This window comes from Aedes albopictus, chromosome 3, assembly GCF_035046485.1.
Source record: "Aedes albopictus strain Foshan chromosome 3, AalbF5, whole genome shotgun sequence".
Lineage (NCBI taxonomy): Eukaryota > Metazoa > Arthropoda > Insecta > Diptera > Culicidae > Aedes > Aedes albopictus.
In genome coordinates this window covers 97,208,963-97,226,001 of record NC_085138.1, presented here as the reverse complement: position 1 = coordinate 97,226,001, position 17,039 = coordinate 97,208,963, and the positions used below count along the sequence as shown (strand labels likewise).

The following is a 17,039-nucleotide window of genomic DNA, read 5'->3' as shown; positions in this document are numbered from 1 at the left end:
TGTCTAGATCAAAATCAAAAATTTGGGTATTAGAGGGTTAATTTGAATAGTAACCAACAAATCTTTTCGGTAATGTTGAGAAGCGCTCCCTGAAAACCCTTGAAATCGCTGGAATGCTCATGAAACCCCAGGAACACCCCTATAACGCCCCCGAACCGCCCGAAAAGCCCAGAAACGCTGCTTAAACCCTTGAAATATAATCTATTTTATGAAATCCCGATCACAAAGTAACAATTCCAATTTTTTCCCGTATTAACGAGATTTTTAGCCCTAGGTTGGTTGATCTCGGGACCCACGCTTTACTTCCCTTCCGAAGGATCCCAGCTCCTCGGCGTGCTAGCCACGTGCTTTAACCATCACACCAGATCCGCTCCAATGCAAAAATTTTCAAAACAAACATCCTCCCGAATCTTGAAACTATGGTGGGATCTTGATATTTATTATTGGTTTGCCAGCAAGGCTTGTTTCATAACAATGATTTCTTAACTTTAATTTTAATAATGTGACAGTTTCCATGTCTTCAGTGACACAAATCTTTCAAACTTTTTTTTTGTTTGAAAATATTTATAATTTTGTAAATAAATGGACGCAATATCCCCAATTAACACACTGTTGAGGCAATGGCTCGGGAGTGGCAGGATGTGGCTTCAGGAGGACCCTACTTCACTGGGACGACTCACCATCCAACGGCCAACCAGTCATCGACGCACCAAAAACTGCATGCAGGAACTCAAAGGCACTTCGGCAGGTGTCAGGGCCACTTTGTGACAAGATTCGGTGATCAGGAACCACACAAAATTACTTAACTTCACTACTTTTTATTAATCATGAAACTACACTGTACTCTATTTGAGGATCGACTGTAGGGTTTATTCAAACTTCTTCTCTCTTCGAGCTTCTGACTCAGACTGACTGTATTTCTTGATTGGGTATTTAAATCCAGTTAGAATGACAGCTGACTCGGGTTATATGTGTTTGTGGCAATTATACAAATTGACAGTAGTCGGTCTAGCAAATAGTTGGATTCTACATAATATACCCGGTCCTGAACATCGCCCCCACCTTGAAATACTAAATTTCAATTATTCAATACAATCCCAGTACGGAGGGTTAGCCTAACATTAGCCTAATGTGAGACTAACTGGCCAGCATGTTAGGCTAACTTTTTGTCTCACTTTTGGCTAATGTTAGTCTAAAATTAGACAGATATGACACACTTTGTTAGACATGTTGCAAATTCGAAACATGTTTGTTAGTCTAACATTAGACTAACGTTAGACATGTTTTACTATGGGCTGTTAGACAAATGTTAGGCATAAATTTTATGCTGCTTATTTTCATTCCAGCTGTCATCCGAGCAAGAAGTATGATTGTAGTAGTGAACTTTTGTCGCCGTTCACTACTACAACCGTACTCTTGCCTCGAATGAAAGCTGGACGAAACAAATTCAATAAAAAAAACTCGGAGCCTGTTCAATTTCAATTTTAATTTTAACTTTAATTTTAATTTCAATTTTAACTTTAATTTCAACTTGAATTTAAATTTGAATTAAATAAAAATTAAATTAAATTAAATTTATATTAAAACTAAATTAAAATTCAATTAAAATACAATAAAAATTAAATTAAAATTAAATTAAAATTAAATTAAAATTAAATTAAAATTAAATTAAAATTAAATTAAAATTAAATTAAAATTAAATTAAAATTGAATTAAAATTAAATTAAAATTAAATTAAAATTAAATTCAAATTAAATTCAAATTAAATTCAAATTAAATTAAAATTAAATTAAAATTAAATTAAAATTAAATTAAAATTAAATTAAAATTAAATTAAAATTAAATTAAAATTAAATTAAAATTAAATTAAAATTAAATTAAAATTAAATTAAAATTAAATTAAAATTAAATTAAAATTAAATTAAAATTAAATTAAAATTGAATTAAAATTAAATTAAAATTAAATTAAAATTGAATTAAAATTAAATTAAAATTAAATTAAAATTAAATTAAAATTAAATTAAAATTAAATTAAAATTAAATTAAAATTAAATTAAAATTAAATTAAAATTAAATTAAAATTAAATTAAAATTAAAATAAAATTAAATTAAAATTAAATTAAAATTAAATTAAAATTAAATTAAAATTAAATTAAAATTAAATTAAAATTAAATTAAAATTAAATTAAAATTAAATTAAAATTAAATTAAAATTAAATTAAAATTAAATTAAAATTAAATTAAAATTAAATTAAAATTAAATTAAAATTAAATTAAAATTAAATTAAAATTAAATTAAAATTAAATTAAAATTAAATTAAAATTAAATTAAGATTGAATTAAAATTAAATTAAAATTAAATTAAAATTAAATTAAAATTAAATTAAAATTAAATTAAAATTAAATTAAAATTAAATTAAAATTAAATTAAAATTAAATTAAAATTAAATTAAAATTAAATTAAAATTAAATTAAAATTAAATTAAAATTAAATTAAAATTAAATTAAAATTAAATTAAAATTAAATTAAAATTAAATTAAAATTAAATTAAAATTAAATTAAAATTAAATTAAAATTAAATTAAAATTAAAATTAAATTAAAATTAAATTAAAATTAAATTAAAATTAAATTAAAATTAAATTAAAATTAAATTAAAATTAAATTAAAATTAAATTAAAATTAAATTAAAATTAAATTAAAATTAAATTAAAATTAAATTAAAATTAAATTAAAATTAAATTAAAATTAAATTAAAATTAAATTAAAATTAAATTAAAATTAAATTAAAATTAAATTAAAATTAAATTAAAATTAAATTAAAATTAAATTAAAATTAAATTAAAATTAAATTAAAATTAAATTAAAATTAAATTAAAATTAAAATAAAATTAAAATGAAATTAAAATTAAATTAACATTAAATTAAAATTAAATAAAACAAAATTGAATTAAAATTAAATTGAAATTTAATTAAAATTTAATTAAAATTTAATTAAAATTAAATTAAAATTTAATCAACGTTTAATTAAAATTTAATTAAAATTAAATTAAAATTTAATTAAAATTAAATTAAAATTTAATTAAAATTTAATTAAAATTTAATTTAAAATTAGTTAAAATTTTATTGAAATTGGATTAAAATTAAATTAAAATTAAATCAAAATTTTTTTCAAATTTTATTAAATTTTTGTTTAAATTTAATTAAAATTTAATTAAAATTAAATTTATTAAAATTTTATTAAAATTAAATTAAAAGTAAATTAAATTTTTTTAAATTTTATTAAAATTTTTTTTTTAAATTTTATAAAAATTTTATTAGAATTTTTTTTAAAGTTTTATTAAAATTTTATTTAAATTTTATTACAATTTAATTGTAATTTTATTAAAGTTTTATTAAAATTTTATTCAAATTTAAAAAAATAAATTGAAAATTTAATTAAAATTTAATTGAAGTTTAATTAATATTTTATTAAAATTTTATTTAAATTTTATTAAAGTTTTATTAAAATTTTATTAAAATTTTGTTAAAATTTTAATAAAATTTAATGAAAATTTAATTAAAATTTTATTAAAATTTGATTAAAATTTATTTAAAATTAAATAAAAATTAAATGAAAAATAAATCAAATTATAATTAAAATGACTCACCGACACGATGAGGGCAAACTTAACGGAATCGGACACTGTTTTGGAGATGACTGGTTCCGGCAACGGTACGACGAGAACGAACCGGACTTATTGGCCAGTAGCAGCGGCGAGGAGCTGACGGGTCGGACGACGGAACGACTGAAATGGTTCTTACCAGGTTGTTACGGTTTTAACTAATTGAAACGCGCAATTTTTATCATTTTCCCGACCGACGAACGCTGCCACAATCAACAATGTTATTTTTTAACTGCCGTTCAGGCAACTGTCAACAATGCGCGAAAGAATCGAACACTGAGCATAATTTCGGGGTTATGATTTATGCTCTCAGAAATTTTCGATGAGCAACATATCTAACAAATGCCTAACAGTGTCGAACGCCTAACTTCCTCCGTGCTGGGAATATTGCATACGAATTCTACTTGCTATCAATAAAAATATAACTAAAGAGAAAGAAAAGGTAAACAAAGTGTAGATGTGCCTTAACTAAATAGAACGAATTGTCATTCAATTTCTCTTTTATGTTGACGTTTCTCCTCGGTCGGTTGATGTCGGCGACGCTGTCATCGTAGTCGGCTCTGGCATCATTTCATTCTTCGCTGACTCCAGGAACGCAATCATCATCGTCGCGGGAAGGAAGCAGACAAATTTTTGTGATCGGCCGCTTGATAATACCACGGGAAGTTTTCAAGGTCACCACCCGCGTAAGCTGATCGTTGCCGGGATGAATATTGACGATGCGAGCAAGTGGCCACTTCACCGGATGCTGCTGTTCATCGACGAGGATTACGAGTCGGCCGGGAAGAAAAGCGTCGTTCGGCTTGTTGATTTTGTTGCACAGCTGCAGTTCTTGCAAATACTCGCTTCGCCAATGGTGCCAGAATTGCTGATACGCTCGTTGTGTTGCTTGGAGACGGTCGAGCATGCTGAGGGAAACTTTCGTGAGATCCGGCTCGGGGACTGCGTGCATCGTTGATCCAATTAGAAAGTGTGCAGGAGTTAGACACGCCAGGTCGTTCGGATCCTCGGAAAGGGGCACCAGTGGTCGGCTGTTCATTGCTGCTTCGATTTGGGTCAGCAGCGTCGTCATCTCCTCGAATGTCAGACGAGAGTTCCCCAGCTGGCGATACAGATGTGTTTTGGCAACCTTAACGGCTGCCTCCCATAATCCACCGAAGTGAGGCGCCTTTGGTGGACACAGGTGCCAATTGATGGATTCGTTGGCGCAAAAGGTGTGGATGTTGTCGGTGTTTTCCTGCAGCAGACGATGGATTTCCTCCAGCTCATTTTTTGCGCCTTCAAAATTTTTTCCGTTGTCGGAATAGACATCGGATGGTCGACCTCTGCGGGACACGAATCTCCGGAACGCTGCCAGGAACGCGGGTGTCGATAGGTCCCCAACCAGTTCGATGTGGACAGCCTTCGTGCTGAAGCACACAAAGATGCAGATGTAGGCCTTCGTTGGTTGTGCTCTCTTGTGGATTGCCCGAAGATAAACAGGTCCAGCGAAGTCGACGCCGGTGATGCTGAACGGACGGCTCGGTCGAATGCGGTGGATTGGAAGCTGGCCAAGCTGCTGTGTTGCTGGAACGGGACTCGCTCGGTTGCAGCGGAAGCAGGCATGTATTACGCCCTGGATTAGCCTTCGTCCTCGAATAGGCCAGAATTTTTCGCGCATAGCGGCTAGTGTAAGGCGGCCGCCACCATGGATTAGTTGAAGATGGTATTGCTTGGCGAGAAGGCGTGTGTAGGGGTGAGGATTTGGTAGGAGGACAGGGTGCTTGGTAATGTAGGGTTGCTCTAACAAATTTAATCTCCCTCCCACTCTAATTATGCCTTCAGGGTCTAGTATGGGGCTTAGACGGCGGATCGGCGACTTTTTGGAAACTGCATTGTCACTGCGTAGGTGCTTCAACTCTTCTTTGAAACCATCGGCCTGGGTCAACTTGATGAGTATCGACTGGCTAGCGGCGAGTTCCTCTTGTGAAAGTGCGTTGTTGGGAAGCGGAACACAGGAGGGAAGTGTACGGCGTTTTTCACGACAGTAGCGGACAAATCGTAGGCAGTATGCGGTAATGCGAACCATTGTGGAATGCGAGGAGAATGAAGCGAAGTATGGGTTGACGAGCGCTTCGCTTCTGGTTACTGCCACGACGACCTTTCTACGTTCCTTTCCATCATCTGGGTATTCTGGTACTTGTTCACATGGCCATTGCTTTTCTGGTAGTGAAAGCCATTTTGGTCCATGCTTCCATTCTTCGCATTGGATGAACTCGTCGATTTCCATACCTCGAGATACGTGGTCGGCGGGGTTCTGCTTTCCAGCTACATGGTTCCAGTGTGCTCCGTGGGTAGCTGATTGGATGGCGGAAACGCGGTTGGCCACAAACGTCTTCCAATTGTTGGGAGGAGCGCGAATCCATTGGAGCGTAACGGTGGAGTCACTCCAAAAATAGGAAGCGGAAACGTCGATCTGGAGTGCCTCGCTGATTTTGGTATGCAGTTTCGTTGCAAGGTCGGCGGCACATAGTTCGAGCCGCGGAAGGCTAATACGCTTCAGTGGAGCGACACGTGATTTTGACGCTAGTAGGTGGACGGCTACGTTGCCCTGGGAATCCACGGATCGGGCGTACGTGCATGCACCGTATGCCGCTTCAGACGCATCAGAGAAGGTGTGGAGCTGGATTGTAGCGTTCGGGAGGAGAGCGTAGCGTGGTACGTGGAAATCAGACAGCTTCGGTAATTGCTTGGCGTAGCTGTTCCATTTGTCGGCAATCGATTCCGAAACGGCATCGTCCCAGCCACAAGGTTGCAACCATAGGAGCTGCATCAACATTTTTGCACGGATGACAACGGGTGATACTATACCCAGGGGATCGAACAGCTGGGATATGCCGGACAGAATGGTTCTCTTCGTGATCGGTCCATGGCTAGGTCGTAATGCGGTTTCAACTCGGAAGATGTCCGCCTCGGGTTCCCAATTAATCCCCAAAGCCTTGATCGTTTCATCCTTGCCGAATTGTATTGTGGATTGAGTCCCGATTTGGTCAGGCTCCAGTCCCTGTAGAACTTCAAGCTTGTTGGAGGTCCACTTCCTCAGACAGAATCCGCCCTTCGCCATCAGGTCTCCTAATTCGGTCCTCAACTGGATGGCTTCAGGAATCGACTGTGCACCACCAATAAAGTCGTCAACGTAAAATCCTTTTTTGACTGCTGGTCCTCCCAGGGGGTACGCATCTCCTTCATCGTCGGCCAGTTGAACTAATGTACGTGTTGCTAGGAAGGAAGAGGGTGCCATGCCGTACGTTACAGTCAGAAGGCGGTAGGTTTGGACTGGGTCAGCATCATGGAAGCGAAACAGGATTTGTTGGAACGGTGTGTCGTCTGGATGGTGCAAAACTTGGCGGTACATTTTCGCTACATCACTCACCACGGCTACTGGGAAGGTTCGGAAGCGAAGGCAAATGGCGTGAATATCGTCCTGCACTACCGGCCCTACGAGTAATGCTTCGTTCAGCGAGTGACCGGAGGACGTCTTGGCGGAGGCATCAAAGACGACGCGGACCTTTGTTGTCGTGCTGGCCTCCTTTAGCACTGGGTGATGCGGAAGGAAACATTGGTTTGATCCTTCAACCTCCTCGTCGGACACCAATCGCATATGGCCTAACTCCAAATATTCTCGCATGAACTTATGGTACTCCTCTTTCAACTGGGAATCTCGGTCCAGTCGGCGCTCGAGGAGCTCGAAACGACGCAGTGCTGCAGCTCTCGATTCTCCAATAAGCTCATCAAAATTCTGTTTCCGTGGTAGTCGTACTATGTATCGTCCTTCAGGGTTCCGACTGACTGTTGACGCATAGAGGTCTTCGCATCTCTTCTCGTCCATCGAATAAGCAGATCTGGTCGGAAGTTCCTCTACCTCCCAGAAACGCTCCAAACTTTCTTCGAGCGATACCAAGGACATGGTGGTGATGGAGCAAGCGGATGCTTCTTGGCGGTTCTTGGGGGTATTGACGGCACCAGAGACTATCCAACCGAAGGCGCTGTCTACCAGTAGTGGTAGGGAATCGGACAAGTGAATTCTGGCGGCAGACTTGAAGCATGAGAAGAAATGTTCGTTCCCGATGATCATGTCGATACCGGAGCTCAGGTTGAAGTTTGGATCAGCATAGAACAAGTCTTGGGGCAGGTTCCAATCTTCGATGGGCACGTCGTGGGCAGGAAGTTTAGGGATGACGCTTTTTAGGACCAGGAAATCAACGTCGAGAGCGAAATCTTCCTTTCGTGAGCGAATCTGCGTTCGGACAGCATTGCGAGCGTGCTGAGGCTTTTCTCCAACTCCATGAATCAAAACGTTCACTTTGCTGCGTTGCAATCGTAGGATCTGCGCCATGTTCTCGGAGATTATGTTCGGCTGGGATGCACAATCCAATAGAGCACGTGCCAAATGCTCTTGACCATAGCAGTCGACGACCTTGAGAATCACTGTCAACATGAAGACGTTTCTACCACAACCTTGCATTGGGATACTGCATACGCTCTCTTCTGGCTTGGACAACGTGGACGCTGACAGCAGTTCAGCTGGACCCGAAGTGGCTACGTTGGTTTGCACGGAAGACTTGGAAGCACCTGACGACGATGGTTCAACATTGGGACGATTGGAACTCTCAGAGTAGGCAGCGTGGATCAGGGAGTGGTGACGCTTTTGACAAACCTTGCAACTGTACTTAGAAGCACAATTCCGAGCGAGATGGTCGTTGCGGAAGCAGTTGAGACAAAGTCGTTTGGAATTGAGGAGACTCATCTTTTCGGCAATCGGAAACTTCTCGAACTTGTAGCACTTTATCAGAGGATGGCGTTGATCACAGGCGTAGCATTTCATCGACGAACCTTCAACGGCTGCGTGGGAAGAAACCTTGATCGGAAATGGCTTTCTGGGAAACGAAGCTTGTGGCTGTGGAGTGGCGGACTGATGGTGCTGATTAACCGAGATCGATTCGAGGACTCGCATACGACGATGGAGGAATTCAACGAGGTGTTTGTACGTAACAGCATTCAGAGTGGACGCATAATCCTCCCAGGCCTTCAGGGTATCATCATGCAATCGCGTACAAAGGATGTGCTCCAGCATGGTACTCCAGCTATCCACAGGTTCGCCCAGCTGACCTAATATTTTCACATGCCGCTCGAAGTCATCAACTATGGCATGCAAGGCGGATGCAGACTCTCTCTTCATCTTCGGACAGTCCAACAGTGCTTGGAGGTGGCGTTTTCGTAGGAGGTACTCATTTGCGTAACGGCTGACGAGAGCGTCCCAAGCCAATGGATAATTTGCCGCGCTAATCCCAATTGACTCAATTAGTTGAGCTGCTTCACCTTTGATAGCAGCCCTTAGATAATGGAATTTTTGGATGTCCGCCACATCCGTGTTTGTGTGTATTAGTGCCAGAAACGTGTCGTGAAAGGCTAGCCAGTCTTTGTAGTCCCCCGAGAATTCAGGCAACGAGATAGTAGGCAGTTTCAGACCCTTTAGAGTGGAAGGAGCCCCGGTGGTAGTGGGTGGAGGAAGATTTCCATTCACATTAATAGGAGCAGGAAGTTTAGAGCGTAGGAAAGCTTTTATTTTAAAGAGCAACGGTTCAAAGTTAGAGCGATAGGACAGATTCCTCACCATGCCTTCGTTACCTTCCTCCATTTCCTCCAACTCAGCCTGCACGTCCTCCAACCCCTGCCAAATCACGTCCAAATTCTCCAACCGCAATTCGACCTCGAGCTTGTCCCGGTCCTCCTGGTACTGCGCCATAAACTGCTCAGCACGTCCTAGCGAGGCAAGCAGGGTAGTGCGACGGGAGGCCAAAATCTGCTTTCGGCGTTCGTCGGGCATGCTGCGGATGGTTTGACGTGGGACGAAGAACCTGACGAACAAAAAGACCAGGAAGCACTGGCGCACAGGAAATAAAACACTTGGAAAGGTGCTCACCTGACCAAGGCAGTCAATATGCCTTGTACAATTTCAATCCGCAGGAACACAGCATGCAACGTAGAAATAGGCCGTCGGTTGGCACTACGGACCACGGCGTGGTCGTCGGGCTGTCCACCAGAGCGTAAGGTCGACACTTCGGGAAACTCACAGGAAGGATTCGGCATACACAGTCAGTCACAAGCTTCACTGCTGTACACGCTGGCGTTGGATTCGAGGGAAGCACACTAGATGGCCACACACGGTATGAGTTCGTAGGATTAGGAGACACAGGCACGGAATTCTTCGTAGCTCGGTGCGATGGCCTAGCTAGGCGATGGCCAACGTCCACTTTCACCGTTGATGAAGATCAGCACCGAATCGGCATGCACATGCGAAGCAAAAAAAATCTAAAAAGCACCAGCAAATAGCGGGGGATAATGTTGGACAGGCAATTACCTTCTGCCTGAGCTCAACAGGCCTTGAAATTTCAAAAAAGCAGGAACAGATCCAGGAATCCGAGGCACAAGGCCGGCTGGTATTACGATGGTGGATGGCGTCACTAGGGATCAAAATAGGTCCTCTTTGTCCCTATTCAGGCTTGGCGATGATGGCGGTATATTCAATAGCCGGATGGCTACTATGGCGTCGAGAAGGTTCCACAATACGGACGGAACAATCGCTTTTGTTCAGTACGTGGCGTCGAAGATGGCGAATCAAGCGGGCAGCGTGGTCCCGCGGACGGAATGCGAAAACGGTCGGGGACGTCTTCACGGACGGAATTGCCACAATCCTGGTCACGGCACCAGTTTTATGTTGAGGCAATGGCTCGGGAGTGGCAGGATGTGGCTTCAGGAGGACCCTACTTCACTGGGACGACTCACCATCCAACGGCCAACCAGTCATCGACGCACCAAAAACTGCATGCAGGAACTCAAAGGCACTTCGGCAGGTGTCAGGGCCACTTTGTGACAAGATTCGGTGATCAGGAACCACACAAAATTACTTAACTTCACTACTTTTTATTAATCATGAAACTACACTGTACTCTATTTGAGGATCGACTGTAGGGTTTATTCAAACTTCTTCTCTCTTCGAGCTTCTGACTCAGACTGACTGTATTTCTTGATTGGGTATTTAAATCCAGTTAGAATGACAGCTGACTCGGGTTATATGTGTTTGTGGCAATTATACAAATTGACAGTAGTCGGTCTAGCAAATAGTTGGATTCTACATAATATACCCGGTCCTGAACACACACATATTATATAAAAGTTACGACAGCGCAAGTTTTGGTTGTATAGAAGTTTATTTTACGTTATTTCAACACAATGTTAGAATTTCGTAAAATAAACTTCTATACAACCAAAACTTGCGCTGTCGTAACTCTATTATAACATGTGTGTTGCTTGGGTCGTGGCACTCAAGCATACTCTTCTATATCAGCCGTTTAAATAAGGCGATAATTACACTGGAACCTCTGTTTATGCACATGGCTAGGAGTGTATATATTAAAAATGAGCATAAATAAAAAAGGAATAAAAAGATGGATATTTGTACATTAATTAAGTTTGGGCTTCAATGAGGAAATCTAGTTTGCGAGAACAGGCCTTGCTCTAAGGCATTTGAGGTGAGGCTAAGGGGATTTCCAGAAAGTTCACAGAGACCCTAAAAAAGGGGATTCCAAAAGGCTTATAAGACCCTTATTTTTTGGCCCCAGTACCTCTCGGCTCGGTTTCAGAAGGAAACCGGCCTAAAATCCCATGCTGCTGGTCTAAGCCGATGGCAATACAACATGTCATCCCCAAACGCAATCTTCTTCGTCGGTATTCAAAGATCCAAGTCCTTCATTGAACGTGATATTGGTGACTTTGCGATCTATCTTGATTGCTTTGTCCCTTAGATGTTTGTCCTACTTCATTCGATTCACTCTGGTCGTGCTATTGGTTAGCCCATAAACGAACCGATATCCGTTCCTTCTGAAAAACAAATCAGACATCAGCAGGACGATAGAACGATTGAAACCCCATACCGTCAAGGTACCTTTAGCTCGCATCCGTTATTCTGTTCAAAAGCCACCCTCTTGGTTCCACCAAGACCACTTTTCCACTTTTGGTTTTGCTTTCTGCTGTGCTGTGAGACCATAGCTTCCATTCAAAGGAATTGGTTGATGTTTTCACGGATCAGAGCCGGGCTCGCCCGGGCGGAAACAAAACATCGTCTTTTGGCTTTTCGACACACACAAAACTGGGGGGCATTGCTGGGGAGGGGGGGAAAGCGTTTACAAGCAGAAGCAACTCTAGACCCAGGGCAGGAGGACACAATGAGCAGAGCTCGCAGAGCTGGACCATTTCCAAAAGATGGTGCCACCGATGTTGTCATGGTTTTCCTGGTCGAATGGGGAGAGGGCAAGTGTGAGATGGCTCCCCCATTCCCTCATCAACATTACACTACGGTCTCTTGCCATGGTGGGAACATTTGATAATCAAGACGTGGACAAATGCTATCGCTGGCAGGGGCAGCACATTGCGTCGGGTCGGGACCGTGTGACTATGCTGTTTCTACCTAATAAAGAGAAGCGCCACTGCCGAAGTGAGATGTTTTTCACCGAACTGGGGTCTTTCATTGCGTGAGACAAGGGATCGATTTAATTAAAAATTAGGAGATAGGTACCAAACAGGTTGGTATTTAAATAGAAATTGCATGTCATTTATGCGTCACAGCTTTTATTAATAGGCGTGGATAATGTTTGAGTTAGTATTCTTTATAGCTTTTTACCTTTCATATAATGATCGCCGACAAAAAATATGTTTATTTTAGCGTTATGCAATAAATGGATGCAGCCTGTTGCGTATGACGAAGCAAACCGCACCAAAGCAGCAGCTGGCAGAAACGTTGTCCATCACTGTTCAATTTTCACATCGTCAGATTCACTTATCGAACTGACGTTTAAGTCACACCCCACAAAAGCTCTGTGACACTCCAAAGTTGCATTTAACTGCTGCAGAATGCAGCAGAAGCTGCTCAATTAATACAATGAATTACTCTTTCTCGTCGATCGAATGTAAACAATTTAGGTTTCTTCGTCCAAGAGCGGATGCAAGCAAATGTGTGCGTGGCATTTATGCAAACAAAACATCGTATTTCACAGAGAAAGATTACTTCGCTGCATTGGACAGTGGTCCAGGACCCAGATTTACGATGCACTCAGCGCTTTCAAATGATTTTTTAGACAAATATGGTGTTCTACAAAGTTGTTCCTAATAATAAGAACCGATTTCTAATGTACATGAACACATTTTCGCAGAAATTGGAAACCAATATTTTTTATTTGCCAGATTATCTATGTACATTCTTCGGCAAAGTTGTAGATGTATCGATTTTAAGCAAGTTTGTTGAAGACAGTTTCAATGTAGCTTTGAAATTGACCGATCTGGCTGTAACTTTTTCAGTTTCAGTTTCTCATCAAAGCCACCCAAGAATCATCTATAGAGCATTTGAAACCGCGTCGTTTCAAGCGCGGAGAAGATCGTTATCTCTTTGTTGGGGCAATGTATTTTTCCAGCATTCAAAAGAAGAAATATTGTTATAAAACATATCCAAAAATTAGAGTAGTGTTTTTTCTGTAACTCAAGAAAAAATAGTTGAAAAGTGGCATTTTTTTCTGGAAAATCGTCAATATCGTTTGAACGGAATGACGTAGCAAAATTCTGTGAAACAAAAATGTGCGTTTTTAAAAGCTCTAAAAGTGGTTCTTTGACGACTTTGATGAGAATTTTGAAATAAAAAAGAAATGCAAAAAATATTGTTTTTACCAAATTTGGAGCATTTTCCCATAGTTTGCATAGGGTGGTGCTCTATATTTTTTGTTTAAAATTTCTCATCAAGGTCATCAAAGAAACACTTTAAGAACTTTAAAAACGCTCGTGCGCGGAGAATGTTGCTACGCCATTCCGTTCAATAGATATTGACGATTTCTTTTAGAAAAAAATAGGCACTATTCAACTATTTTTGAGTTACGGAAAAAACACTACTCTAATTTTTGGATATGTTTTATAACAATGTTTCTTCTTTTGAATGCTGGAAAAAGATATTGTTTATCTTTGCTCTAACCCGTAATATCGCCTTTTGAATAAACTTTGATTTTTGAAGAAAAACGCTCAGAACTATTGAACCAAAAGAGATAACGGTCGTCTCCGCGCACGAAACGCGTTTTCAAATACTCTTTGGGTGATTCTTGGGCGGCTTTGATGAGAAATTGAAAATGAAAAAGTTACAGCCAGAAAACCGTTTTTTTTTTGTGAACCACCCTAAGCTTGTTCAGAAAAATATCTCTAGTTCGATTAATTTTAAAGCTACATAAAAACTGTCTTCAGCAAACTTGCTCAAAATCGATACATCTACAACCTTTCCGAAGAATGTACATAGATATTCTTGCAAAAAAAAAAGTTTGATTTCCAATTTCCTCGTAAATCTGGGCCCTGGTCCACTGTGCGTTGTGATGGCGTGGACAAAACTAATATTAAAAATGAGGGGCCCAGAATCTAAGGGGTGTAAGTGACCATTTTGTCGACTTTGAGCTGAGCATAATATACCTCTTAAAAAAGTACGTCTTCAATACTGTATACACAGTTTTTCAATCATCTTGTTGTTCCACCGTTAAAGATCCATCTGTTTAGGGTAAACGAATGTAAATAAAATAACGGTTCTCCATCGAACTTAACCATTACTTACATCTAACGCTTTCAACTCCATGGGAAATTACTTCGCCAAAGATGTTTGTCTTACCTAGGTTTCATCCTCAACCCCCACAGCCACGTGCCAGGACGACGCGCGGTGCCTTAGAAAAACAAATACAAAAAAGTGAAACGAACGACGATGCCAGTCAGTCGGTGAAAAGATGTCGCTAAATTGATTGCTTTTTCATTGGAATCCTTTGTCGGTGTCGAGGCAGAGACGGCCTCCCGTCTTATCACTTGTCGGGCCGCTGGCTGTCTTCGTTTGATACTTAGTTGGATTAAGGGCTGATTTTATCCCTCAGATAAAAAGAAGCCAATTTTGTTAAAGTTTTTACAGTACAACAGCTGCGATTCGGTGAAATTCAAGTTTTTGAATCGATATTGGCCCTTGGGATGATTGATGTATAAAAGATTTAATTTCTGAGGAAGAAGAAAGCTCCCAGCGGGGTTGGTTATGCGTTCGTCCTCAAGGTTGCTCGAAGACCGGCCGATTCCTAGTGAAGGTAGGATTTTCTGGGTAACGGGATCTATTTTCATTACCAATGGAAGTCGGGCCTACGGGCTCCCAAAGAAGCTGCTCTACGGTGAACCCTGCTCAGATAGCCAAAGCAGGAAGGATATGGGAGGTAGGATACGTTGCATACCTTGACAACCTTGCAACCTTGTGTTCGCGTAAAAATCCGGTGATATATGTGATCTTGTTGTTCTCTGTGTTAATTAAAACTTTCTTTCAATTTCTCTCGTCACACACTTTTCTTTTATTATTTATTATTATTATTATTATTATTATTATTATTATTATTATTATTATTATTATTATTATTATTATTATTATTATTATTATTATTATTGTTATTTACGCCTTGCTAGTTTGAGTAGTATTACATCCACCGAAAAAGCCAACGAAAGTTAATTATTAAGGAGAAACTGGAAGCATTTCCCAATTCATAATCCATAATCATAATCCATGCTCTGCATGTGTACGAAAACCATTTTTGAAAATATTGCTTCGATGTTAATTAAAAAATCAATAACCAAAAAAATGAGGAAATGCTTCCAGTTTCGTCTTAAATAATCCATTTTGGTTTTAGAATTGCTTCATGAGTATTCAGAATCTAAGATGAAGCTTGCTATAGTAGACATCGAGAAATACGTAGGCATTCATGATGGTGGCTCCAGAGAGGAAAGATGCCACCGATTGCTACATTCTATGATGCGGGCTATTGCAATGACCAACACGATACCAATTAATGCCCAAATGGAAAATCGGTTAAAAAATAGCTTAAGATCATATAGTTTCTGAAGTTTTATTCTGTTCTAGCCAATTCCATCAAACTGCCAATAAAATCAAAAATTGCATCGCAACCTTTTGAAAACCGCTATTAATGCGCCCTCCAGTCAAACAGACGACACTTATAGAGGTTTTCAGAGGCACATGGAGAGTTGTTTGATAGGAGCTGTTCGAGCAAGTTCATTCCCTGTCTACAATCAATCCTTCACCTTGCCCTACTTTACTCCTGTTTCCTGTCTCAACATTCGAGCTCGTTTCATCCGGAAACAATTGCCGACAGGTATGGCAGGTAAGAGGACTGACGACACACCATACCCAGAAATTGCGGGAAATCGTTTGTCTCCTGTGTCTGAGCCGGAGGATGCTTGTGTCGTCAAGAAGCGGAAATCGCTTGACGTCGTCTTGTATCTCTATCTTGAGCAACGAAATATCTGCTGAAATTGAATTGCATTCAATTGTTGATTCAGAGGAATTTCTAGAAGTTTTCAATTGAAAACAAGGATTGAAATTTTCATACGGCTCTACGTTTTCTAAAAGTTAAACTTGTTTTCCAGTCTCATTTGAAATGCGGATTAGTTTCGTCTCACGTCAACATGTATTTTTTAGAAAAAGAATACCTTATTTGCAAGTTTCGATGAAAGCTTCAGTAAAATAGGATCGAATCCATTTCCTCAGAGAGAAGACCGATTGCTGCACGAGAACCCAAAATAGTATAACCTACCCGGTTCTGGTTTCGGACCATTTTGTCTTTTAGAGCTTATCACCCTCTTGCTTCACTCCTTTCCATCCCATTTCCACAGAACTGGTATAATGTGAATTTATAGAGACAGACAAGTTACATATGAAAGCAGGCAGAGCTTTCTCGATTTCCATCACCCCTGGGGATTTGAGCAGCTCTGTAAGTCTATTCCCCCGAGCAAGAGATGCTCGGAATGCCGGCTGAATGTCTGATGGATGGAAGACTGACGAGATCAAATTTCTACCCAACAAACGTTTGACATGGAATTAGGACCGAAATCCGGTTTGCATACGAAGGAATATAAAAATATATTAGGCACTGGTTGAGAAAAGGGTACGACAAGCCCGGCAGACAGACAGACAGACGGACTCGTTAGAGCACACAAGCCGTTCAATATCCGTTCAGTCATCATCGTTCCACGTACGACTTTAATCAATCTATCATTTCCGCGTATACATTTGCACATGTAAACGGACAAATACAAAACATGTTTTTCAAGTACATGTGACTCCTCATTCCGAAAATCCGAAACTGGGAAACGTTCATTCTGGAGTTGCTCTTTTGTAATGGAAAATGAGCGAATGGTTGAGTCTATTGTTTCCAGGAACGGCCATACCAGCTCGGCGAGCATAGCAAATAAAGTATAGTATTTTATTGCAATCTGA

At 39.5% G+C, this 17,039-nt stretch overlaps 2 protein-coding genes across 3 annotated transcripts in view; both read right to left on the bottom strand.

The window, feature by feature from the left end:
* The window catches only part of LOC115267628 (neuropeptide CCHamide-2 receptor-like), a 204,338-nt gene that overhangs the window by 155,294 nt on the left and 32,005 nt on the right, over positions 1–17,039 (bottom strand). The gene's annotated exons all lie outside the window — the stretch shown is intronic.
* On the bottom strand, positions 4,236–9,530 carry LOC134290289 (uncharacterized). Its single transcript, XM_062857390.1, has one exon. It carries the CDS (start codon positions 9,528–9,530, stop codon positions 4,236–4,238), a length of 5,295 nt encoding a protein of 1,764 aa, XP_062713374.1.